The sequence below is a fragment of the Spea bombifrons genome, chromosome 6 (genome assembly GCF_027358695.1).
Source record: "Spea bombifrons isolate aSpeBom1 chromosome 6, aSpeBom1.2.pri, whole genome shotgun sequence".
NCBI lineage: Eukaryota > Metazoa > Chordata > Amphibia > Anura > Pelobatidae > Spea > Spea bombifrons.
This window is the reverse complement of record NC_071092.1, coordinates 5,276,911-5,304,800: the sequence shown is the minus strand read 5'-3', so window position 1 is coordinate 5,304,800 and position 27,890 is coordinate 5,276,911. Positions and strand designations below refer to the sequence as shown.

The 27,890-nt window shown below is 43.9% G+C and overlaps 1 protein-coding gene across 1 annotated transcript; it reads left to right on the top strand.

The window, feature by feature from the left end:
- Window positions 1-1,298: 1,298 nt before the first annotated feature.
- On the top strand, window positions 1,299-27,707 carry LHFPL4 (LHFPL tetraspan subfamily member 4). Its single transcript, XM_053470061.1, has 4 exons — window positions 1,299-2,143; window positions 24,301-24,537; window positions 25,211-25,227; window positions 27,239-27,707. The coding sequence occupies exons 1-4, from the start codon at window positions 1,738-1,740 to the stop codon at window positions 27,245-27,247; spliced, it is 669 nt and encodes a 222-aa protein (XP_053326036.1). The 5' UTR covers window positions 1,299-1,737; the 3' UTR covers window positions 27,248-27,707.
- Window positions 27,708-27,890: the final 183 nt, after the last annotated feature.

The following is a 27,890-nucleotide window of genomic DNA, read 5'->3' as shown; positions in this document are numbered from 1 at the left end:
ATACGGCTCCTGAATCTAAGACGAGACCAACGACTGATTAAGGTTTGAGTCTTTACAGCAGAAGAAACGGGCGACTAGACGGGGCTGATCTGCCGGCAGATTCTTTTTAAAAGGAAAATCATTAAAATTGAGTTGAACATACAAAAAAAACAGGTCTGCACACAATATTTTATGATGAAAAACAGCAAAAAATGAATTATTAGTAAATTAGTTATACATGAGATTGAGGAAATAATTGGTGAGGTTCACAAATAATTTTCTGATTCTCATACATTGAGAAATTCAATCTTTCCGTACCTCATATGGTTAGTTTAAGAATCAGAAAACTGAAATCACAAAAATCTGGTACCGATTAATCAATCAATGAAAACAAAAGTAACATAATTTCAAAATACATTTTAATTCGGGATAAAACTGGAGCAGTTCTGGTTTATTTGCAGTGATTGTTCTAAATGTAAATAATATGATAATTATGTGTATGTGAAAAGAAATTAGAAAATAAATATTGAATAAGAATAATAATAATTATATGAATAATGATAATAAGTACATTTCTTTATGGCCTTTGGGGAGTTTTGAGTAATTAAATGTAGGTGAGTATTAATATTAATCACAATAATGCTATGAATAATAATAAATAATTAATAATAATAACAGATTTGTGTTGATACTATGTATTCATTCCGCAGCATGTGAGACACGCGTGTGCCATGTGAGGAGGGATTAGCTGCTATTTAATCATTTAATGAAATATTTGCCCATCAGCTGAAAATCCATAGTTTTGTGTGTAATGAAAACGAACAGAATCAGTGGTTTTCCTGTGGCCCCTGGTGGGCATGTGCCACATCACATCAGCCTTGGCAGAGAGATGTGAGAAGAGAGGGCTGCAGAGTAAATGCCATGATTTGGGTGAAGATGCCCTGCTGTTGCCTTGGCTTAATTGAGCTTCTATGGGAAGCACCCTGTTGCTGATGGGCTGCGAAGCCTGTCTCCCCTCCCCCCACATGCCACCTTTCTGTGCTGTGATGGAAGCAGGGAACACTCTCCCCTCTCACTGCTGGCTTTATTATCCTTTTTATAGGTTGTGATCATTTTATTTCATCCTCCTTGTCTGATTTAAACAGTGACAGACTCCCCTGCTCTGTGCTGCCAGCCATTTGATCAGAAAACAGATGAGATCACATTTTTTTTTTAAAGCCCAGAGCTGCCTGGGTAATACTGTTTTTTTTTTCTTTTCTCCCAAATCTGCATTAGTTCGGGAGCGCGCAGAGAACTCGGGAGCGCGCAGCCAGCCAGCCAGCTGAAGGAACCACAGCAAAGATGGATTCCCAGCAGCTGCAGGGGAGGATCTCACCAGCCAAGAGTCTGCTGATTCCTTAATGCTTCTGGACAACCTTCTCCCCAATGGCCTGGGACTGTGGCTTCACCTGTCTGCCCTGCTGTGCCCCTCAGGTTCCCAGTCCTGGATGTCCTATGGCACTGTGCCAGACTGGTTTAAAGACCTCTCCTGCTAGGGACTTTGGTCTGTGTGCTTAGCCGGTTCTGCTGTTGGAATACATACCTCGTCCTGCTTCTTCTCTTGGAATTTTGGCTTTGTCTTGGAATCCTGTGGAACCCCTACATACAAACTGCATGTCCAGGACACACACTCAACACCACCACTTTCCATACATTTTGTGTTGCTTTCCTGTGTGTCTTAACAGTGTCTACAGTGAGGACAACTGACCACCAGCCAAGATGTTGCCTTCTCAAGAGGCATCCAAGCTCTACCATGATAACTACATGAGGAACTCAAGAGCAATAGGGGTCCTGTGGGCCATCTTCACCATCTGCTTTGCCATCATAAACGTGGTGGTCTTCATTCAACCCTACTGGATAGGGGACAGCGTCAACACTCCCAAGCCTGGCTACTTTGGCTTATTCCACTATTGTGTGGGCAATGGAGTAGCTAGCAGAGAATTGACCTGCAGGGGCTCCTTCACGGATTTCAGCACTATCCCTTCAGGAGCCTTTAAGGCAGCTGCTTTCTTTGTGTTGTTGTCAATGGTGCTGATCTTGGGATGCATCACCTGTTTCGCCCTGTTCTTCTTCTGCAACACAGCCACTGTGTATAAGATATGCGCCTGGATGCAGCTATTTGCAGGTAATGGGGGGGGGTTTGAAGAAGGGGCAAAAATTGTTCTATGGGGGTCCCTGCGCTCTTGGAAGGACCTATAACTTATACCCCTAAGCACATAGGCTCCCCATCCAATTCAATACATTCCGTTAATATGTAACAAAGTAACTCATTTTATGTCTGTTACATGATGTCATAAGCACATGTGCTTGAGTAAAAGAAAAAAAACACTCCGATATCATATCTTTAAATGATTGGGATCGCTAATATTCTATATGAATTATTATTATATGATATTTAACAATTAGCTTTTCTATAGGGTCCAATGTATAGACAGTGCTGAGATCGGGTCTATATGGTCGTTCTTTATGATCCACCATGGATCTTATTCCAGAAATACAAGTAAAAAATAAAATAAACGTGTACAAAATACAAGCGATTTATTAACAGTATAGATTTATACGTATGGCCCGGAATTAATGATATTTTGCTAAGAGGTTTGTATTAAAGAGGAATTATCTCGCTGGCTGCTATGTGATTTCATTAAGCAGATAAGCTTTATATAGCCCATTAGAGCGCTGTGCGTTAGGCAGGGCAATCCCTGATTCATTAATTCAATATTTTTTTTTGCTTGCACGGGCAGTTATTCTATAGAGCTGACTAAGGGGAACACGCCGTGAGAATTCATTACAACCGACTCCGCGAACCTTTAAATATAAGTATTATTTTCTATGGTTTTCCACCATTTTTGCCTGAAACTCAGGTTCCCAGCATCTGTGCATCCGCCAGGCAGGTGTCCGTAGTTGCCATGGTTTTAATTACTATTATAACAAATTATTTTCCGGTTCTTGGAAATACGTCCTTAAAAAAAACACACAGAATGTGGTAGGATAGAAACCCAGAATGTTCCGGCAGATCAGACCCATTCAGCCCATTTAGTCTGCCCCCCTGGTCCTGTCTTAAATTCAACAGCCATATGTCTGTCCAACGTTCCCTCACTGTCTACCACTTCTGCTGGGAGGCTGTTCCATTTGCCCTCACGGTAAAGGAGCTATTGTTTCAAACTGTATACATTTCTTTTCATTGTGTGTTTATTCCGAAGAAGGTAGCACCTAGTAGTTGAGTTACCGTTACTTGGTCCTCGCTATGTAAGGTTCAATATAGAATTTTACTCATGTAAGTCATGTCTAGGGGCAAATTTGGGCAGAAGCTGGGGGTTAGACATAGGTACGGGGTATGTTGTAGAAAAGGCTTTAAATACATGTCATTGTAGGTACACGCGTGTTGTCGTACTGCTTTGCATTGTGGGAATCCTGTATAGTTTAAGGAACGCTTATTGATGTCTGCATGCTTAAAACCAACAAAGACGTCTAAAGGACACAAAATTAGAAGCGTTAACTATTCTTGGAGGATAAAGCAGGAAAGGGTTAAATGATCTGGCCCTGGAAGCTGCGTTAATTGTTACTGGTGCATGCGGAAGAGAATAAAGTTCTCTGCAGTACGGCGCGTTATCCAATCCATTAAGTGCAATAAGAGGTTATGAAGTTATAAAGTCCCATTATATTATCGTCCGTGCCTCAAGGTATGCACTAAGTTGGTGCATCGTTTCAGGGGGCATTTGTTTCACGGGACAGAAGAGGCAAATAATGTAATGCAAGCAATCTTTATTTTACCGAAAGGTGGGTAGATAGGTGGAACAGCCTCCCAGGTGAAGTGGTAGTGGGTAATACAGTGAGGTAACTTAAACATGCATGGGATAGGCATATGGATCAAAGATGAGGTCACAGACTTAAGGTCTTTTACAGCAGGAAAACGGGTGACAAGATGGGCGGAATAGGGCCGATCTGCCGGCAGATTGTATATTTACCTAGAGCTTATTTACTCTCAATAGCCTCAGGCACCGCGGCCAATACTTTGCTCTGATCTGCTAAAAAAAACCAAACATTTAAAGCCTAAATGTTCTCTTAAATCTTATGGGGCGGCTAAACAAAAACGGGAACCAGTTATCTATTTATCTACATAGTGACCCCGCGTGCTGCTGAACGGACAGAGGCACCGGCAGACGTTTGCCGCTTTACCCCAAACATGGCCGTCCTTACAAGTGGGGTACACTGCGCTTTGTATTGAATTCCCCAGGGTTTTACGGGGTTAACTATTATGTAATCGTATAGGGTAAATATAACAAATGCTGCAATTTCTATTTATTTCTATAAGCGCCCAAACCCAGTGTTTTTCTCATTATAATAATTATAATATATATAATATTTTGCTGTATTGTTGCCCTAAGACTGTTTTCTGCACTTGGCTGCGAGATGTCTCTCCTCCGTACGTCTCGCGTATCCACCCGTTTATTGCTGCCGAGCGCTCTAAGTGTTCCGGCGATGCTCTTGAGGTTAATTCAGGGACAGGGAGAGCGATCAAACGCTGCGTTTACAGAACATTGGATATTTGGCGTTGTCTGAATACGTTTGGCCAAATGAGGAGGCTCTCCGGCCAGGCATATAGCAGAATGAATTACGAGTCCCCAAGTGACCTCTTCACTGTCTGAGTCCAGCTGAGCAGCCGTTCCACTCAATAAATCATAAATTAAATAAATATATATATTAAATACGTTTGATTAGCTGCTTTTCCTGCTGTAAAGCCTAAAAACCTTAATCAGTCGTTGGTCTCGTCTTAGATTCAGCAGCCGTATGTCTATCCCATGCATGTTTAAACTCCCCCCGCTGTATTAACCTCTACCACATCTGCCGGGAGGCTTTTCCACTTATCTACCACCCTCTCAGTAAAGTAAAACTTCCTTCCATTCCATCTTATCCTCTGACCCTCTAGTTTTAGATGATGAACTGCCCTCCTCTGCTTTATAAATGTAAGCGTTGCTTCTCGCTGAGGTCAAGCCCTAGATTTTCCTGTCCCGCCAACTGGATCATCCGGTTTATTCCGGGGTTCAGCAGCGCCCGTACGAAGCTTTCCGAACCGCGGCAAATAGACTCAGCGGGACTTCCAAAGTGCGTTAAATGAACCCATGTAATAACGATACAGCGCTGGATATGAAAGGTCTCGGGTGGGAAAGGGTCCTCTTCCCGGTGGCTACATTGTTGCGAAATGTTTGTTTACGTTGTGTTGTTGTGTTTATAAATACTGTGTTTATCACATTGTGTCTTTTACGTAATTGGCTACAAATGATTAAACAGAAGGACTTGCTGTAATGAATATTGGGGAGCGAGCAGGGACTGCCGGGTGTTGTTAGAAGTTTGTATCACAAAGTCTTTTCTTCTGTTTATTTTATTAGACTCTTGCGATGCATCAGTGCCTTGTTTAGGTTTTTACATTAACTTCTCTAATTCAAATTAGATTTTCTCATCCAGCAGCGGGGGGGGGACTGCTCCCTCCGGGCCAACCGAGAAAGTATTCTCGAGTTCTTTAAAAAGACGGTCAGAGGCTTCGATGGAATGTAGGGAATTTTTACTTTATTAAGAGGTGGATAAGTGGAACAGCCTCCCAGCAGAAGTGGTAGAGGGTAATACAGCGAGGGTTTCACGGGTTTAGGTTTGGTAAGGTGCCCTCTGACAGAGGACTGGTCTGCGGATGTCTAATTCTAGAGTACAAGAAAAAAAAAAAAGGCACGTGCAGCATTCATATCCTTTGTGTCTTTTCAGACTGCTGTGTTGCAAAAAAAACCAAAAAACGTGCTACATTCACAAACAATTCTGGACATTTTCCCACAACATGTCAGAATTTAAGATATTTTAATTTCAGCACAGTGGGGGAAGGAATTTTCCTGCGCGCTTGCTCTTAAGAACACATGCTGAGCAGGAGGCTGCTGTCGGACAGGACACAGGAAGTGAGGTGCGCCACAGAAAATTGCTTCCCCTTTCTTTATCCCGAACTCCAAATGGGAAAAGTAATGTATACAGGACAACTTGGCCTAGAGAACAGGACAGCATGATTCCTCTGGATGATGATGATCTTGAAAGACGCATTGATACGTTTCAGTGTGTTGCTGGTTCTTGCCTGAAATACTTGCTTTTGGCTTCTTCAAAGTAAGCCCAGAATATGTTAAATAAGACGAGATGGGGATCAATCTTAATTGAGTTTGTCGTTCTAAGTGTGTGTTCCTTGCGATGAGTACGAGGGGTGCCGAAACCTGATTGTGTTCCGAATGACAAATTGTGCTGCGGAACACGTCTGCCAGCAAATAGAGTGATTTTACTGACGTGACGGCCTTAATGAGCCTCGCTCTCTTCTCCGGGATAACTGATGATATCGACTTAAAGAGAAGGTCGTTTGAAGCTTTGCTGGGTGGTCTCCTGGGGGCAATGCGGGTCTGCGGTTGGCAAATGATAAAACTTCCGAAAAGTTAAAGAATCCCCTCCTGTCTTTCTACTCCTTGCTCTGTGAACAAACCGGGAAATCGCTGCTTGGGGAGTAGGAAAGCTCGGAAAAAATTATTTTTAATTTGATATTATTATTAACCCATGAAACCATAGAATAGACGACCATCCCAAGTATCATTCTGCACCTGTGCTTCTTACATTCTTTTGCTCCTACTTGATCATAGAGGAAATCATTGTGCTGCTGGAGATCGGATGGGTGATTGTGGCCTCCCTCTCGTTGTGGCCTTGGCCTCCCTCTCGTTGTGGCCTTGGCCTCCCTCTCGTTGTGGCCTTGCCCCCCCCTCTCGTTGTGCCCTTGCCCCGCCTCTCGTTGTGGCCTTGCCCCCATCTCGTTGTGGCCTTGCCCCCCCCTCTCGTTGTGGCCTTGCCCCCCCCTCTCGTTGTTTCATACTTTTGAGGCAGCAAGTCCGATGGGGTGGTTGGGGAGATCTCCCATGCGATGTACAATCTTTTACTTGTGACCCCTCATTAGGTTTCCCGGTATTATTTCCTAACAAATAGATGATTAGGCAGCCCTGATAACCATAGATACCGAGGTATGTGTAAACCCAGCGCGAAATTGTTGATTTTGCTGCTTTTTCTATTTCTTTTCCCCAATGGTATCATTAGTTCCGTGTGGAGGGTACAAGATATCTACAGACTAGAGAAGGAAATAATCAGGGTAATGATTACACGCCAAGCATGGAGAATATTAAAAAAAGAACTCCTCGTAGGCTTGTTCTCCGAGACACAATGTATCATTGTAACAATTAGAATACGCCGTAGTGTTTGTTTATTCTATAACTTCTCTAATAACATACTCTAGTTTAATAGATCAACCGCATATGCAGAAAGTCCCTGAAATAGTGATAGATATAGATAGATATAAAGGGTCTTGTTGGTCAGTCTGTAGACCATGGGAAGGACCACATTACAATTGTTGGCATCCCAACCGAGATTTATACGCAAGATGGCCCAACTTGTTTGAGTTTGGCTTAAAAACTTGATTCGGCTGCCAACTTGAGCTTAAGTGAATAGATACGTTCATGATGACCCAATGGACAATGGGCAGAGCTCTTCTCCTCAAGTTCCCCTTATCAAAAGTATCAGGCTGGTGTCTCCAGGAACATGAAGTCTGTGTGGACCATGAAAGAGGTACCTCGAGTATGAATGATCCTAACAATTTGGTGAGCGGTCAGTAGATGTATGAAGAACAATCTCAAATGGTGACAACCACCATGGGTTCTTCACATTGTATAATAGCCTATGAGGGGTGTTTATTACAGAAGATGAAGACTCCATACCACAATAATCTCTCTGATTGGCAAATACGCTACCTTGTTGATATAAAATAAATCTCACAAGGATGTTTATCCTGGGTCGAGATTCAGATACATCATCGAGAAGTATGAAATGGAGAATGCCTGAGTGATTCTAGAGGAAGGTGTAGTCAACGTCGGTGTTCCCGTCGCCAGGTTCAGCCGGTTCCTCTCATTGTCCCACTCAGGTTGCCCCCCCCCATCTTTTGCTTCTGTTTTAAGAATACAAATGTAACAGATTTAACGCAGATGAAATGTGTCCATATTGTGCCCAATAACGATTCATTCCGCACATAATCAATTACGTGGAACTGTGAAAATATACGGCAATATTGGGACTCGGCTGCACCATATGTTACCGAGTGGAAGAAGTCGTTGGCATTCAGAGGATTTTGCTCAGTGAGTTGCTTGGCTCATTAACTGATAAGCCACGCAATAAAAAAAAAACGTGGGTGAGGGATGTGAATGAAATTGTGGCATGCGGGTTATTTAAAGAGACAGCAGCCAATTCTTCAGCGATGAATGAGTCTGATAGTAAAGACCACCTTAAGTGCAGGTTGACTGCTCAACCAATCTTTTATTGACCTTAAATTAATTTCATGAACCTTATAAAAAGGGAGATGGATTTTTCATTGTATTTCTCTAAATATGTACTATAAAATATATTATTTTATCAAATCGTATATCAATTGTGGAAAGGAATTAGAGCAAATAGTAGAACAGAACGTCTTCTTTCCAGATATAGCACTATTCCAGAAAGCTTTAGTTTATTCTTGTTAAGATATTAAAACTGGACTATATTAAAACTATGCATGAGTTTGTAATTGCTTGCAATACCTCATATAACCACTAGTTGGAACATGAGCTTACATTTACACAATCACAGGCTCCTTTATGTGCTCAGCGCATGGGGTTATTTATGTAGAATGTATGGCGATTCATTCTTGTTCTTTCTTTCTGCCTGAGGTGCTTGATAGCAAGTACATTCACTAAAATTACATAATTATATATATATATATGATCATTTGTAGCGTAGCTTTAAAAAAGTGTAGTTTTACATTTTTCGGCATGTTTCGGGGGGGGGGACCTTCTTTAAAGGATTTGCAAAAAAGATAAAAACTAATCACTATGCCGTAGGAAATAATTCATACGCAATTATTAGATATCTTTGCTTGCACTCGGTAATGCGGCAGCATTAAGAGCCCAGACTCGGGGAGATTTAATTGCCGCCGTCGTAGGATTCTCTCTGTTCTAAATTTAAGCTCGAAGTGTCGGACAAACGGGATTTAATTGCAGATTTCAGTCGCTTGTCTTAAATCCTGAATCAGACGAGAAGAAAACTGCCTTAAAGGGGGAAAAAAGTGACCCCAACACAATAGAAGACTAAATTACTTCTTCAGACAAGAAGAGCTCCCTAACAACTCGTGGTAATTGAGGTTAGAATCTAAAACGAGAGGGTCAGAGGCCGAGAGGGAATGCGAGGTTTTGCTTTACTGCTAGATAAGTGGAACAGCCTCCCAGCAGAAGTGGTAGAGGCTAATACAGGGTATTCAAACATGCATGGGATAGACATATGACGAGACCAATGACTGATTGAGTTTTGAGTCTTTAGAGCGGGAAAAACGGGCGACTAGACGAGGGCCGAATTGGGCCGATCTGCTGGCAGATTGTATGCGTCTCATTTATGCTGAAAAGTCTATGATCTCCCTGCAGTCGATCGCAAAAGTGTGTTGGAGGGGTCATGCAACAATGGTCAAGCAGGAGGCCCTCACCTTTTTTTTTTTTTTTTTTTTTTTTTTTTTAAATTTGTTTGCTTACATCACCTCTTTAATCGTTGTCATTCCAAGCCGCTTCAGGAGGTCAGGTCTGGCAGACCGGCTCTGTTTAGCCGGTCACATCCAGAACACGGATGACCTTTATAACAACCACCCAACATTTCACGAAAGGTTAGGTTTGAAAAGGCTGTCGCACTTTCCCGGCATCTTCTATAAGGTCCTGCTTAACCCATCAAAGTTCTCTGTGCGACGAATGCTCCCAATCACCTTTTTTGTCTTTGTTTAAAAAAAAAACAAAAAAACAAGTAGAACAGCCACCTCCCAGCAGAGGTGGGAGTTATGGTCGCGCATGTACATTCTCACACATTCACATTAATCATACACGTCTCTGGGAGCTTTCCGGGTTTCACACAAAGACTCCGGGTGAAGTGACGCTTCTACGGTTCTTTAGGCAACAACACAGAATCACACTAGTGGCATTTAGACACACCCTAATCCCGCCCCTTTCCCTCCCACCTCCATACAAAATGTTGGTGATAGCCACGCCCATAAATGCCATCAACTCTGCCCAGAATTGGCATTAGTCCCGCCTAAAAACATCTTCAGTCTCGCTCACATCACCCCCTCCCCATTTTTCTTTTGTTTCTGTAGGAACGACCTATCAGTGGCTGCCTTTGTGTCACATGACAATTAAGAGTCCCCCCGCCCATGCTGTCTTCTTGCTGATCTCTGAACTTTAAGGATGCAGTGCCTAGTGGCCCTAAAAGGGTATATAATGGATGGAGGACCCTGTCCGATGTCCCCTCTATCACCTTCCTGGTGACTTAAAGTTTAAGGCATCACATTTGCGTTCTTAATGCCTGATGGCCCCTGTTACCTAAATGCGTGGCTGATTTATGAGGGGCTGCTAGGGACTGATAATGCAGGCGTGATGCCACATCCTTAAAGGTGGTATAGAGGGGCCATAGAGACAGACCCCGTATCCAGTAATGCCCCTAAGAGGGTAACACTTAGTGATATGGTATATTATATCCCCAGTACGTAGTACTTTTTCCTCCCCGGAGGATTGCTTGTTATTGTTAAAATGTTTGTGTTTTACTCCTGAGTTTCCCGATTACAGACGATGTTTCTCTGTATTTTTTCGGTCGCGCTTCGCCCGCCACACCTTCAAACTCCCAGTATTTACACTTAACGTTTCTGTTTATTTCTTCGGTAAAAACTATTTCTGTAGCAAAATATGATTTGTCTCTGCTGAGGAGTGAAAAACAGGGCTTTAATATGTCAGCAATAAACTGAGTCAGCTGTAATATCCCCCCAGTGCTGTAATAACTCCCCCCTCCCAGTGCTGTATACAGTCGTAGATTCCCCCCCCCCCCCAGCACTGTATACCAGGAGGAACCATTGCTGTCAGTCATGTGATATTTTGGGTATATTTTTTTTCCCCCGGCTCAAACACCACACCGAGCTGATGCTTTATGGCAATGCTAATGAAGTCCGTTCCTCCATAGGCTTTCATTAGTCAGAGAGTCCAACTGGGTGATTTAGACTGAGCCATTCTATTGTTCCCCACAGGCAGTATGATAAGGAGTCGGGGGGTGTCAAATAGATTGGGGTTCAGATAACAGAGCGAGAACTCCTACAAATGACTGATCTAAAGCTACAGAAAAAAAAAACATTATCTTATCCAAAAACTAGAAAGGTTTGAAAGAAAAAAAAAAACAAAAACAGCACAATATATTTGCAAACGTGTATTTAATGAGATAATATGATGGCGTTTGGGCTGTTTTTAAGTGGAGACCGCAGGATTCTGACGGCTCCTGCTATTGGATTATTGGCTTCTCGTGTATGTCAGGAAATGAATGAATAACGGCATTTAAATGAGTTCCGTGAAATAATATATAATATATACATACATGCGGTGTATCTACGTATAAAGCCTGCGCGGAGATAATGATTCTAAGGATTACGTAAAATAATGCGGGTCGGACGGGGAGGAAGATAACGGAGGGCGACGGGAGGATTTTTATCGTGTAGAAAAGACGTTTTAAATTCATATTGAGATAATCCGGGCCAATTCCGCTGACTAGCAGCCAATCGCAATGCATAATAAATGTGGAACGTGAGCCAATAGAAATGTTCTCTCCAAAGTGAAATATCTGAAGGTATCGCGTCGGGGATTGTTTCCCGCGCCAGAATTTCTTTTACCTTAATTATATGTATTATATATTATTATATGTATTGTATTATATATTATATTATATGTATTGTATTATATATTATATATTATATATATTATATGTATTATATATTATATATATTATATGTATTTATATTATATTGTATTATATATTATTATATGTATTTTATTATATATTATATTATATGTATTGTATTATATTGTATTATATGTATTATATAGTATTATATATATATTATATATTATAAAATCGCCACTCGTTACCAGTTTTCATAACTTTTTTTTTTTTTTTTTTAAAGAGATAAACCAATTCTAAATAATTTAGTTTTAGGCTCAAACTAATCTCACAAAGCCGTACGTTATGATCATGAATGTCCACAGGAATGGGCAAAATATTGGCATTTTATCCGACGGGTGGGGGGGTGGGCAGAATAGTGTGGTATTATGTGCAAATTTTCGGGGGGGGGGCAAGTACCCCTTCTTGGCCGCTATTGCAGATGCCCATTATGGTGCAGCCAGGCTTGGTTGTCTGTGGTCGGCTCCGCTTGTTCCCGGCCTCGGCTGCTTCGCCCACCTCTAGTGGGTCAGGACAGCCTGGCGCGGGGTCCATGCGCTGCTCCCTTTTCCGACGTCGCGCGGTACCTTCTGCTTTATAAAGTCACCCGAGAGCGAGAGACACGGACCAGAAATAGGGAGCGAGAGACACGGACCAGAAATAAAGAGAGAGCGAGAGACACGGACCAAAAATAAAGAGAGAGCGAGAGACACGGACCAGAAATAAAGAGAGAGCGAGAGACACGGACCAGAAATAAAGAGAGAGCGAGAGACACGGACCAGAAATAAAGAGGGAGCGAGAGACACGGACCAGAAATAAAGAGAGAGCGAGAGACACGGACCAGGAATAAAGAGAGAGCGAGAGACACGGACCAGAAATAAAGAGGGAGCGAGAGACACGGACCAGAAATAAAGAGAGAGCGAGAGACACGGACCAGAAATAAAGAGAGCGAGAGACACGGACCAGAAATAAAGAGAGAGCGAGAGACACGGACCAGAAATAGAGAGAGAGCGAGAGACACGGACCAGAAATAAAGAGAGAGCGAGAGGCACGGACCAGAAATAGAGAGAGAGCGAGAGACACGGACCAGAAATAAAGAGAGAGCGAGAGACACGGACCAGGAATAAAGAGAGAGCAAGAGACACGGACCAGAAATAAAGAGGGAGCGAGAGACACGGACCAGAAATAAAGAGGGAGCGAGAGACACGGACCAGAAATAAAGAGAGAGCGAGAGACACAGACCAGAAATAGAGAGAGAGCGAGAGACACGGAGCAGAAATAAAGAGAGAGCGAGAGACACGGACCAGAAATAAAGAGGGAGCGAGAGACACGGACCGGAAATAAAGAGGGAGCGAGAGACACGGACCGGAAATAAAGAGAGAGCGAGAGACACGGACCAGAAATAGAGAGAGCGAGAGACACGGACCAGAAATAAAGAGAGAGCGAGAGACACGGACCAGAAATAAAGAGGGAGCGAGAGACACGGACCAGAAATAAAGAGGGAGCGAGAGAAAGAGATGCCGCGGCGTGAATGTAACAGCAGGAATCAGCCAGAGAGCCCAGATGATTACACGCTGCCGCTCCGGCCGATAGTTTCCATGGAGACCAGAATCCAGAATCAACCGATGGACCAAAAAATGCCTCTTCCTCTCTCTCTCTTTTTCTCCTTTTCTCTCTCTCTCTCTCTTCTATCTTTTTTTCACTCTTTTTCTCTCTCTCTCTCTCTCTCTCTCCTTTTGTTACAAGGGTTTTTTCTTCTATGAACCGGACAGTCGTCTATCTTGAGACGGATTAAAATAAATCCTTGGGGGGGGGCGCTGAGAGTCCCCTAGAATACGGATGACACGGCCATCTTCCCGTTGGCTCGGAGTACTGATGTTAATGCCGCTGGCTGCGCACGCTGTCACCTTACACAAAGCACCCTTCATGGATCTTCCAGAGAAATATTTAGAACCCAGTGATTATGTGTTCGATAATTAGCCTCAGCGGGCTCTGCATGGAGGAGTTTTCTATAATTTTTTAGGATAGTGGGATGCAGGCCAAGGCGGATAAATAGAGAATAAGGAGGCATCTGGCAGGAGAGCTGTTATAGACTACTATTGCCCCATCAGCCCCATTCTGCCCGTCTAGTTGTCTCATTTGTCCTGCTTCAGCTCTTTGGTAAGTGAGATAGCCATGAACAATCTAATAGAACACTTTACCGAGTCACCTGCATTCAAGCAGGGATATCACCCATAACATACTGGTAGTAAAAGCAGCAATAGGGAGCCTTATATATGATCTAAGCCGGGCAGAACCGGATGGAGTCATCTCCAGACTGTGTGACCCGCAAAAATCTGCCCCTTCACCCTGAGACTCCTGCATACAGCCGCCGCTCGCTGTGGACAGGACTCTCTGACTCTCGGACTCTCTGACTCTCGGACTCCTGGCCGGCTCCTTTGCAGACAGGCGCGTTTTTGCTGCGGTTTTCACCGTTCCGATCAGGGGTCAGGCTGGGGATAGGAGCTGCTTTTAATAACGATACAGTGCTGGATATTAAAGGTCTCGGGGGGGGGGGGGAACGGTCCTCTTCCCGGAGAGCTCGCTGTGGTGTGGCTACGTTGTTGCGAAATGTTTTACATTATGTTGTTATTGTGTTTATAAATATTGTGTTTATCACATTGTGTCTTTTACGCAAATTCTTGAGTCAGGGACTTAGATGGAATGTAGGGAAGTCTCTCCTTCTGCCTGTCTCTTTTACCTCTTATTCTCTCTGTATTGTCTTTTCTCTTCTTATATCTTCAGGATAGTTGGGATGTATGAACTGGGTTGCTTGGATTTTGGGGATTGCAGGGTTTTAAGGGTAGATATGCGTAGGGGTGAGTCTCGGGGCCCCCTGTTACACGCGTGTACGCTGCCCCCCTGTTACACGCGTGTACGCTGCCCCCCTGTTACACGCATGTACGCTGCCCCCCTGTTACACGCGTGTACGCTGCCCCCCTGTTACACGCGTGTACGCTGCCCCCTGTTACACGCTGCCCCCTGTTACACGCGTGTGCGCTGCCCCCTGTTACACGCGTGTGCGCTGCCCCCTGTTACACGCGTGTGCGCTGCCCCCTGTTACACGCGTGTGCGCTGCCCCCTGCAGTGTGTGGGGTGTATAGACATACAGAGGGCACTCAGCCCCCCCCCCCATTGTAATGATCTGTAATGAATTCATCTCCATGTCTCGGCTCCTCCATGGTTATTTTTGTGGCCCTGACCCTTATTTATTTGTAGATTGGTCGTATCTCATCCCCATTATCTATTCCAGGCACCTCTGCAGTCTCCAACTCAATTTCCTGCATCCCTCGGCAGCCATGCGGTGACCTTGGGATATGGAGCAATTTGAATATAAATGAGATATTGTAGCTCATTGACCGCTCCGCGCATGGAGATCAGGCGTTGGGCGTAAGCCTTCGTTCTACTGAAACATAGCGTGACTGTTTATAGAAAACTCGTGCGTGGCGGGCCATAGTTGGTTGTGGTTTGGGCATCAATGGAAGAATTCTGATTTAATGTGACATCGGGCGTTCTAACTCCGTGCGCTACAACTCCCATGATGCCAGCCAGCCAGCCAGCGGGCTTTGAATAGCATCACGGGAATTTAAGATTCAACATCAGACGCAAACAAAAAAAAAAACAAGAAAACGTCCAAAAATGAAGCCGAGGAAGGAGTGGGGGGGGGTGGGGGGGTCATTCCGTCAAGGAGTGATGTGATTTGTAGTGTAATTTATGTAGGACGTTCGGTCTTGGAAATCAAAACTATGAACAGATGAATCGCTTGTGAATTAAATCTGAATGTATCCGGAGGTGGGAGCCCGCCGTGTCCTTGGGTTTTATCGCCACTCCTCGGAATGCTCACTTTTTGAGAAGCCGCATCCGTCTGCCTTCACGTATCTTTGCTTTTTTGGTTAATTTTAGATTTTGGGGTATTTTTGTAAAAATGTAACCCAATAATTATACAGACCAAATAACTGTGTGTTTTATAATCCAGCAAATTGGGGCGTGTGTGGAAGTCTTGGGTTGTAGACTTGGAATTATTATAATATGTAAGGAAGTTTTACTGAACGGATGGTAGTTAAAAAGGAATAAACTCCCAGCAGAGGTGGTAGAGGGTTATACATACATGCATGGGATAGACATACGGCTCCTGAATCTAAGACGAGGCCAACGACTGATTAAGGTTTGAGTCTTTACAGCAGGAGGAACGGGCAGACTGGACGGGGGCCGAATGGGGCCGATCTGCCGGCAGGTTCTGTTTCTCCATCGCAGGGTGTAGAAATGCCTCCTCTGCAGGGGTTAAGATCTTGAAGCTGAACTCTCTAAAAACTTTTCGGGTTCCCGTGAGAATCTCGGCGAGGGGCAGCTTGTTGTTGGAGGCAGCGGCCGGCGGGGTCTCTCGGGGTCCCGGAGATTCTGAGAGCTTTTTCTGGGCTTCTGACTCTCCCAACGGAGCAGAGAAAAAGCTTCTTCCGGAGACGTTGAGTGCGGCGCGGCTCCGGCACGGAAAGAGAACTCGGCTTAAATTACCTGCCAGAAGTGGGCCGATGGGGATCGCTCTAAAAGCGACCGTGCCGGGGGGAATGGAGAGAGCGCTCCTGTTAACGCGAGGCTGTAGGCGCAGAAGGTACGAGAGGCTGTTAAAGGTGCGTTATTTCTCCCCGACCTCTGACAGGCTTAGTAAATTAACAGTTTTGGGTCAAACGGGCAGCAGTAAGAGCCAGAAAATGGCCCCCGGCTGTTTTTTAATGCTTTGACGCCACACTGCAACACTGGTAGTCAGAACCCAGTCTTAACTACACTCTCACACCTCCCAACAGTCCCGATTTTCCAATGTTTCCCCACTGTCCTGTTTTGTGGGCACTGGGGTTAATGGGCCGGTTGGGGACATTCTCTGGGACGTCTAAGATCTTGCAGGATGGACCTCCATGGGAGCCCGGAAACGTCATGCGCGCAGTGGAGCGACCAGCGTTCCGCAGGTTTCCATGGTGACTGCTCCACTTTGGTCACAGCTCCGGTTGTACTTTCGGTCGAGGGAGAGAAGCTCTCAGGATAACGTTTCTTTTTGCAAAATGTGACAATTGGCTTCCGGAGAATCGTTTGTGGAAAGCGGGTGTTTATGAAACGGTCTAATCGATGAGTGTGGGTGGATTTAATCCGCTTCGCTGTTGGATCGACCCCCAGTCTCTCCGCCAGCCCCGTGTTTTCGTTCCTAAAGACAAATAACAAGCGGCCCACGCATAACGCGACTGTATGTGCGCTACGGCCTATGTACCCCCCCGGATCTGCGCACACAAAGGGTTAAAGGGTGACGGCTTTTATCAAAACTAAATCCATGAATTAACTGTTCGTTAATTCCCCTTCTGGACCCTGACGTTTTTATGGCAATCATTAGGGCCTGGTGACCCCATTGGGAGTATGGAGTGGGGCAATGGAAGGTGCACGGGACCACCAGGCCTTTCTTTAGGTCTGTATTGGGCCCCTAAGATTTCTGACTGTGGCCCTGGCCTTGGCCCCAATATTTTTTCCCCAGAACCCCCCAATTATGTACCCACCCCCACCGTCGCACTGTCACTCAACAAACCCGTGTCCGGTGTATTAAAGATCATTGATTACGGGGAACGTCCGCAGCGCTGCACGATTATAAATAACGTTATTGGTACTTTGCGTTTTTTATTGCATAGGTAATAATTCGGAGAATTTTTTATTGATTGGTTTGCGGAATTTAGTCGTAGAATTTTCAAATATTGGTTCTTAGCGTCTTCCGAGGATAGCAAAGATTCGTCATTTCCTTACCAAGTCATCAAAATGTAACTCGTTTTATAAAGCGCTCACTTGAACTGTAAAAGTTGCTCAAAACATAAAAAAAAATCTTTCTATGGCAACAACCTATCAGAGGCTGCTTCTGTGTCACATGATAATTATGTGTTCCCGGCAAAAGCTAATGAATGAAGCAAAATATTAACGATTAATTAAAATCATTTCCGGGAAGGCGTTTTAGAATGTCACCCTATTTCAGGAGCGTAGGGAGGATCAGCCTCTATGAGTTTTAGGATCGCTAATGAATCTTAATTGCTCTTTAATAGTAAATTGTGAACTTAGAACGTTAGATCTGAATTATACCCCAGGAAATAAACCAGGCGTAATTAACTTCACTGAGGAGAGTGTGCAAAGTATATCAGTGATCAAGCAGGGAACTTGAACCTGCGCTAGGTCAGATCTAACAATTGGTCTCTAAAGTCTATTGATCCCTTCCCAATACTCTCTTTCCACATAACCCCTAGCGTTGTACACAGTAATACCCCCCCAGTGCTGTATACAGTAATATAACCCCCCCAGTGCTGTATACAGTAATATAACCCCCCCAGTGCTGTATACAGTAATATAACCCCCCCCAGCGCTGTATACAGTAATATAACCCCCCCCGGGCTGTGTACAGTATTGACCTCCAGTGTGTTAAATGAGAGGAAAATTACATTTTAACAACCATATATTAAAAAAAAAAATGGAAAATCCCTCTGGTCACCGGCCCGGGAAAATCGCTGGTACTTAAGGGGTTAATCTGATGCTAGCCGTGGAAGGGTTTGTACGGGGAAGTCACGCGCCGGTGTGTAGTGGCATATATTCCAAGCGGCTGTGAGAAGCGACTCGGGCGGATTACTAATGACTCGTTTTAGCTTCGGAGCGCAGAATTCCCGTATTCCGGGCCGTTCTCCCCCTTATCGCCGATAGCTGTATGGATACACGGAATGCGGAGGCGCAGGGGAGATATTGCTGCAGCTGGCGGTTAGTGTTTAGTTGAGTCACCCCCCCCCCCCCCCCCAAAAAAAAAAACCCAGAGTGTCACCAAATGACTATGAAAACAAGATGTAACAAAACAAGCAACCAAAATATCAAAACAAAGGGTTAATTTAATATTCTTCCTTTAATCACACGGATCAGCGAAATGGCGCAGAGAGATCATACGCTAATCTTTTTCTCTGCGACAAGGAGATTTTCTGAAAACTCCAGCGATTTAGGAGTTAATAAAAGAGGGGTAGATTGGTAGACTGATCTCCCAGCAGAGATGGATCTGTATTATAGTAAGGGTATAAAATAATGTCTTTATATGGAACAATTCTGTTTTATTGGAGGTTAGAACTTTGGTTTTGATTAGATTTTATTTAATGAATTTGAATGAATTTTGTTAAATTGATTAAGTAGTGCAAATGTCCGAAAAATAGGAGAGAAACCCAATGAAAACGAAGGAGGAAGACCCCAATTTTATTTCCTCGCTCTCCTCCTCTCTTCTTCTTTCTTTCCTCTCTCTTCTTCTTTCCTCTCTCTCACAATCGCTTCCCGTCTCCTCTTGTCTGCGTTCTTCTCTCTTCTTCCCCTCTCTTCAGAGAACCTCTTCAACTGGGTGAAGCCTCCACGCACACCATGGGGAAAAACCTACAAGGACCAAACTAAAAACAAAATATTTTTTAAAAAAATGTGCTGTGCTATAGAAAATTGTACTCAAAATTAACTAGAATTAAAATGGGATTTTTAAGTGGTTTGTGAAAATCCTATGATGGAGTTTTTGGAGTTTGTGATGCGTTTTACATCAGCTTTCAAAATGTTACAGAATTCATTTAAAGAACAAATGCAAAGAAAAATATATTCACTTTTTAAATTCGAATTTTAAAATAAGAATAATTTTGGATCCTCTCCTTCCAGACTTGTTTGGATTTTCACACCTTGGCAGTAACTCGGGGATCCCTGATGAGGGCGCTAACGAGAACAAGGAGTTAAATAGGTTAAAAGTTCACCCCTAGTGGCCAGATTGAGTACTGTTGGAGAAGGTAGACACCGATTGTCAGGGGTGGACTGGCATGTACGGCAGGGGGGGGACAAAAACTCCTCAGGCTTGTCTTATTTAATGATTTTGGATCAATACCTGAAGCTTTTTGAATATTTTATTTGTAATTCCCCAAATAGCCACTAGAGTAATAAATGATCCAGTCATTGCTACTTATTGTGATTGTTACTCTGGAGCCCCTGGTGGCAATGCAAGGAATTGCAAGTAAAAATACAAAGAAGAACAAATGTTTCCGTAGCAAAAACAGAAGTCTTATTATCACGGCCTGTGGGACGACAGTCCCTTTGCCCTTATTTTTTTTGAATTAGTAAATAAGATTTACAATCTACTTGGTTATCTCTGTGGACTTTTTGCAATGGGGTAATTTTTCTGGGGGGAGGGAGACAGCCATAGTTGTTGGAGGGTAATAAACTCCGGTACCATTTCTCCCGTGTTTTCTGTTACATAAATATTGGGGGGGGGGGAGATAATTTCCACTTTAAATGATTTTTTGCCCAAAGCAGAGTTAATTAAAGCTGGCCTTAGGTCGGTCACGTTTGTGGGTAGAGCCGACGGCTTCCGAACACGCATGGCTATGATATTCAGCGAGGGTTTCGTGCTGGTCGGCACTGACAGAGGCAGGATACAGCGTGAGTAATGTATCCATCAAAAGCCATGACAACAATCAATGGATCTCCATTGTGACCTTTCCCGACGGTGACAGCGATGCCGTCCTCGGAATAGACGCAACGGCGGTGACTCTGATAATCAAGGATCTCCCAAAATCCCACCGTGACGTGACCATAATGTAAGATGCAATCGCGTTAGCTGCAGCTATTGATTTGTACTCAGGCGATCAATAATCGCACATTGAAGTTCCCAGGCCGTGTGTCACAAGAGAGAGCGAGAGAGAGAGAGAGGGGGCTTCGATCGCATGATGTAAGGGCGGCCGACGGGAATTAGCGTGAATAACGGGAGTGCAGTAGATGCGATTCTCATGCCAGAGGACCCCTGACTACAATAGTGCTGGATCTAAAAGGTCCAGCCATAGAGGGTCTCTCCCTGCAGGGGTGGGTTTAGGTCCTTAGGGGCCCTCGGCAAAAAATAACTATGGCTCCTGAATCCAAGACGAGAGCAACGACTGATTACAGCAGGAAAAATAGGCGACTAGATGGGGCCGAATGGGGCCGATCTGCCTGCAGATTCTGTGTTTCTATATATTATATGCATTTTCTTTTTTAGCTTTCTTGCATTAATAATTGCCCCTGCCCTTGGTACTCGGTACTGTACCTCTACCCCGTAGTGACAAGATTAACAGACTCTCCAACAGACTCTCCACCCGATCAGCGTCATTGTCTTATTTATCAGCGAGTTTTGCCGCGTATCCATCTTTTGCACTAATGGCCGGCGCAGTAGGTTTAGCAATCAGATCTCCTGTCTGTAATCGGGTAATAAATGGTTAGAGCGGCTTCTCGCTCCATCTGCATTAGACTTCTGCCGATACGGTTACTTTAAGGAATAGCCGAGTTAATGGCTCGTTGCTGAGATATATGCAGCGCCCCGTCCTTCGCTGCCAGATCCTCACTGTGTCCACGTTATGTTTTCCTGCTATGAACAAATGACCCCAGGACCTCCGAGCTCTGCTGGCTAAAGAAACAAAAGACACCACTGATCGTTGGAGTAAATCAAGTGAACGTTTTCATAACTGAATGTCTTACGTTAATTACGGAGACCCTCAGACACAAGATTATCATAATAAATGTTTTATCCCAGGACAGGAGTGGTGGCATTAAGTCTTTCTGCCCACTACTTGCTGCTGCTGCCCATTTCTCCACCCATTTTAATCTAGCCACACCCCCTCTAATGCCTTTAAATTGTAACAATAAAACAGTCTGCCAGGTACTGCTTACACATCATGTTCCTAACCAGTATCCAGAAGAGCCAACTTCTTAAAGGTGTGTAGGTGTGTCAGTGTAAGTGTATAGGTGTGTAGATGCATGAGTGTGTGAATGGTCATACTGTCATCCATGGTCCATAAGTGGTCCTTTTGCATTATTATAGCGTATGTTGGTAGTTTCCATAGGCATAAACCGGTCACGCTTCTGCACCTATTGAGAGGATCCTGCGATGACGCTTCATATTGGTGTCGCTGCCTTTAATTCAGTTTCTGATGATTTAGAAAGTTGAATCTTGGAGGGATGTGGTCACAATAAGTGCTTAAAAAAACAAAACCCCTGGGTCTGGAGACCATGGACCTTTAATAACTGTCTAAAAAGAATAATATGGATCAGTGTGACCATCTGTGAATTTGTCACATACGGGGGATTTACCGGCATCATTAATCAGGCAGGAATACCGAGACGCGATCGCTAAGAGTGTATCACCTTGTGCTCCTTGATAAATGGCCGTTGTGTTTTTAGCAGACTTTGCAAATTTATATCTAGAACGAACGCGCAGAGCATTGAAAACGATGTGTAAAAATATACCTGCCTGAGGGAACGGTGTTTGGGTCTGTATATCGAGGACATTAAATAAAAAGATGCCTTTAAACTCTCTATTTCCTGACATATTCACCAGAGAAAATGAATGAGATCTCCCCCTTTATTCATGTATCCATAGTTTTAATATAGACGTGAACTACATGTGAGATACCTTTTGGAGTGTGACCTCACAGCCACAGTAGGACCTATTTTGTCCTGGATCTACTGACGTCTGATTATATGGAGTCCTATCATGGACTATCTCAAGCCCTACCAGTGGCCGGTCTGCTGCGATCTCCAAAGATGGGAGACCAGGGTCCTACCGACAAGAATGACCCTGTAGCTCCTTTAGAAGGTGCTGCTTATGGAGCGCATGATGGACATTTCAGAAGCATCACCAGTGATTCGGTGGCTCTACCATAGCTTCTTAATATGGTTCTTCAGAGAGACACACACATAAGACTTATTCTACCAGCTAGTATGGACAAGACTAGAGAGAAGAACCCCAAATAACCAGCGTTCCGTTTAGCGTCCTATTGCCCACTTGGTCATGGACATCAGCTTCTTCTTCTTCAAGTACATCAGGGTTCTCTGTTGGCTTCTTAGTAAATTGCATGAAGTTCCGAATTTGTTTTTCTCCCATAAAATAAAAGCTCTTAGGAACAAAACAAAAGCCCAAGTTCTCTTTAATTCTTAAGTACATTACGAAGCCCAAGTCCCACCGGACCGCGGAAAGTTATCACGGAGACGTTGAAAGTAAATAGACTCTGTCTACAAAGCTGCGAAACTCAAAATTGAAAGCGTTTGAAAGTCCTTGTGGGCGGCTAGGGAGTAGGTTTTTCATTAAACCTAATATCGGCTGCTTTTCTTAATTTACAGGGGACGGAAGAAACCTTAACTAAGCCTCCGATATTAAGAGCTTTCTCTCGGTTCCTTGATGAAGTCTGTGTTTCTAAGTAAAGTCTCGATGGTGTCCTTGGGGGTGGAAGGAGGTTACCCTGAGGTCCTCCAGCCAGGCACGAACGTGAAATTGCAGGTCTCTCTTATCGGTATTGCATTGTGCCAATGTTTGAAATGCAAATTCGTACGCCCCCCCCCACTCCAGAATGTAATTATAATTGAAGTGGAAGGGAGAGGAGATTTTAATAGACTCTTACCCATTCCAAGATTAAAGAGATAAGTCTTCCTGAGCTTTACTGTCTCCGGGGAAATGCTTCACCTTTTGCAGGGTTTTGATTTTTTTTTTGCTCATTAGAAGAAAAAGAAAAATTGATTTTATTACTTTTATGGGGGGACACCCCCCCCCGATATAACGTTTTATTATACAGTTTATGGAATGATCACGTCCTAAAATTCTTATTAAAAAAAATATATATATATTTTTTTTTTACTCTGAAAGAAGGAAAAAATAGCGGTGGGCGCTTTTATATGACCAGTCGATAAAAAAGGGAAAAGGTTGGGTAGGTAGAACTAGTTTTCGGTAAGTAAGTAGCCAATTGGAACTAGGATAGCTACCCTGCTTAATTCCCATTGGTTGCAGGCAACATTCTATTTTAGAATGCTCACGTTTTTTTTAGCTTAAGTTTTCTGGAGGAAATAAAGAGGGAGAGCTGGATGTCCAAAAATTCAAGCTTTTGTGAATTAACAAATTGGGACGCCCGTAAATCGAAAAGACCCACAAGATGGGCCAACTGATTTTCTGCTACGATGTATATACGTTCCCAAACATTCTACTGATGTGTGAACGACCTAATCAGGAAATTCATTTTATCCAAAATAAAAAAGGACTTAATTGGGGGAAAATGGGGAAAAAATTATTTTAAAATAATTAATAAAATAATAATTTTACATAATTTTACATATCAAATAAAAAATCATTGTGTTCCTTGTTCTGACTCCCATCACGTATTAATGTGTCTGGCTGAATATATATTTCAGGGGCTGGAAGCAGAACTTGATTCAAACTGTTAAACGTTCCTACTGCGTTTGTGTCCTTTCACGGTTTGGAATCTTCACGGTGAATTATGAAAGGGTTACTTTTTTGATGATTTCCGGGTCAGCACCCCGTGATCTGTGTATTGTAAATGTAACAATGTCTGTCTGCGTTCTAATAACGTTTCTTCCATCTTCTGTTCCCGACAGCCGTTTGCCTGGTTCTTGCCTGCATGATTTTCCCGAATGGGTGGGACGCGGAGACCATCCGGGACATGTGCGGAGACAAGACCGGAAAATACTCCCTGGGAGATTGTTCAGTCCGCTGGGCGTACATACTGGCCATCATCGGCATCTTGAACGCCCTCATACTCTCTTTCTTGGCCTTTGTCCTCGGAAACAGACAGAATGATTTGTTACTCGAGGAGCTCAAGGCAGACAATAAAGGTAATTTGCGTCTTTCGCGCGGAACGTTAAATGGAAAGTTATGTTTCGTGGCCAGTGCTGGAAAAAGGAGAATGTGCGTGGATAGAATGCGTCTGTAAAACGGACTAAGGGGAAGAGCTTATTTTCAGGGTGCCTGTGAGGGCCAAACATCCCTTTAGTTTGGCCATAAAGTTGGTATCTGCTTACCATAATCCTGACGGTGACAGTTTTCTCCGGGTGTTTGGTGGACTATCTATCGTTCTCAAGGGCTTAGAGACGATCATCTCCCTTTAAAGCCATTTTACTTAGTGGTTTGTGCCCAGTGCCAGCCACGGCGCCCCCTGCTGCTCCCCCACCCCTCCAGCTCTGTAGATGAAGATACGTCTTCTGCCCCCCCCCCCCCAAGTTATAAGATATCTTGACACCAAGAACCAGCCATGGCCAACGAAGTCTTTTCTCAATGGAGTAGCTCCTTATGGTTGGCCCTTAGTAACGAACAAGTGAACCGATTGCCTGCAGCCCACTGTTTAGTGAATAACCCCCTTTAAATGCCGGATGCCGGGTCCTAGACGATTGAGTACATTGTAAATGACCCGTTTAAGGTATATTTCACATTAAAAGCCACTGATTGTGATTGTTATATCGCCTTACAGAAAAAATAATGTTAAAACGCGTCTTTCTTTTTGCTTTGCAGATTTCGTTGCAGCTGTGGTAAGTTAACCCTTCACGTTTTGCTCATAGCCTCCGTGTGTGTGTTATTATTATTATTATTATTATTATTATTATTTATTGTATAGCGCCATCATATTCCGTAGCGCTGTACAATGGACAGAGATCTTTAAAATATTTTGTATCCACAGAGCAGGTATTGAACCCAGACCCGTAGCGGATTCACATACTTAAGATCGATGTGTAAGAATGGTCTTATCACCGTAGCAACCAATGGAATGGTAAAATCAGCAGGTCTTTTGCATTGGTTGCTATGGCAACAAGACCACTGTGCCCCAGAATTGGGCTTAGTAACCCTAAAAAGTAGTCCATTAAATGATTTTGAGCTTGTTTCTGTGTTTTCCCTGCATATCACACCCCCAATTTACTAAAGCGTGCCGGTTTTTCCCCAGCATCTCTGCTTGTGTTGGTTATTTTTTGGCCGGAGTCTCATTTTGTTTGAATGCCGTTCTTTTCCAAATAGAATCTTACACTTGGCATTTACGATGGAATCATCGGACGCCGTTACCCCAGGACTGGAGCCAAAGGGCTTCCAGACGCGGCTGAATTAGTCTGGCTGGGAATATTATAAAGTTGAGAGACGTTTTTTGGCCGTGAATTATTGCCGACGCTCTCATTATGCGGGACCTTTTCGCTGCGTCTCTTATGTAGAGGTGACGCTGACCTAACCCTTCGCGGACGGAAAGTCTCCTCCGTATCAGACGCAGAAGTCAAACATCCGCTTCCCAAAACCCCCAGCGAGTTACAAGCGGAAAAAAATATATATTTTATTACAGAAAACCATTTTAGGCATAAGAGCAACCGGACACGGAGAGATCTAATCGACTTTAGTAACTCCAGATTCAGTTGAGATTGTCCCTTATTCACAAAATCTAATTTATGCCGCTGTTTATGAACGCATTTTCTGTTATGGTGGATAATGGAATCGAGACGGACAGATAGAGATTCCTAGATAAAGGAGGGAATGGCGGACAGCCTAGGATTATACTCACGGAAAGAGCGTTCAATGTGCGGATGAGATGAGGTGACAGTGGCATCTTGTGGCTAAACCCTTCTACAGCACCGTATTTACTTACAATCCCTCAATCCCGTTATTCCTTGAGACCCCCATGCTCCGTAGATTTTGATAATTTCGAGGTGGTCAGTCAAAGCTTACATTTTTTTTTTTTTTTTTTTTTTTTTACCCCACGCTTTGAGTCTCAGGGTAATTGGGCAGTTTCTCCGGGTCACAGAGTCCGACACATTAAATAGCTGCGCATCAAAGCTGGGGCTTTTCTCGTTTGCTGTAGGACCTCTGGAATCCCTGCTTGGGTACAGGTGACATTAACAATACCGTTTCCTCCGTAAAAGTCATTGTTTGAACCGTTTCGATGGCAACTCACGGCCGGTAAGGGGTCAATATTCGAGTAGCCTCAGGGATATGATATCTGTAAAGTTCTGAAGTATAATAATCTCTCACACGCAGAATGAATATGGCTATCCAACACTCATACTCAAGCCAAGTCTGTGAAATGCATTGGGGGGGGCTAGGGTCAGAAGGGACGAGGCGGCCTTGGCACTTTGAGGCTATTCTAGGGCTGGACGGAGTTCTCATCCTCTGCCTGGTTTGGGCAGAATTATTAGTCCACGTAAAGCCCACTTTCTAAGGGTCCTACTCCCTTCATACTACCATAGAAGGGCTCGGGCCAATACCCTGGTGGTGATCCCCTTTATGAAGACCTGCTCCTCGTGTATTTTAAACCCTAATGAGCAGGGGAAGGGGAAGTCTGTCCAGTTCATATGGATAACTTGGGCCAAGACCTCTCAGACTTCAAAAAGAACCTTTAGAGAACCACATGAAAACCGTTGAGACCTCACTGGAAAGGTTCCTCCATGGTGGAAACCGGGACACACTTGCTTTGTCCACCCACCACCACCACCACACTAACCTCTCACGCTATCCCCTGTCGATCTGATATCATTTTGTTTACATGTTTTCTCCTTTTATCCACAGAGAATATAAAAACACCCAACGGGGCCTTGACACCCTCTCCGTAGCAGGGGAACGTCTCCTGGCTGACCACCAACCCCCCCTATCCGTATCGTAAGCCTGATTTTGTATTGCTCTCCTCTTGCCACATTGCCTTGGGTCCCCCCTTCCCAAGAGATATTCTGGATATGCATCTCAGCCTTGAAGATAATTCTTCCCCCCCCCTCTTTCAAGACGGTGCCTGCACTGCGATCTACGTAAGGTCCCTTCGTTCTGCTTCGACACAACCAGCTGTCCGACCCCGCTCATCGTGCTCAACGCCAACCATGGATGTACAGAAACCCCCAGGAAATAACGCTACGGAATAAGATTGTTTGCCGAATTTGCTCTTATTTTTCAAGCCCCACCATGGAACCCGCGGCCGGCTGATTCATGGACCGACGTCGAAAACCCTTTGCAATTTTGTAATAAAAAATTAAAAGAAAAAAAAAAATGGAAGAAAAATAAAGAATTTATACCTCTGGGAAAATGACACCAAAACTCCTTGAACTTAACACCCCGAAATAATGAGGGGGGCATCACTGAGTCCATAGGGAATTCCACTGTAGGTAGCTCTTTGGCTAAGAAACCCGTGAGTCGCGTTTCAGCACCTGCCTTTTGTACAGAAATGTGTGAA

What these genes read in the sequence shown, in the direction of transcription:
- LHFPL4 (XM_053470061.1), top strand. Translation starts at nt 1,738, where the DNA reads ATGTTGCCTTCTCAAGAGGCATCCAAGCTCTACCATGATAACTACATG. An exon ending in CTGGATGCAGCTATTTGCAG is followed by an intron (nt 2,144 to 24,300) that starts GTAATGGGGGGG and finishes TGTTCCCGACAG; the next exon opens with CCGTTTGCCTGGTTCTTGCC.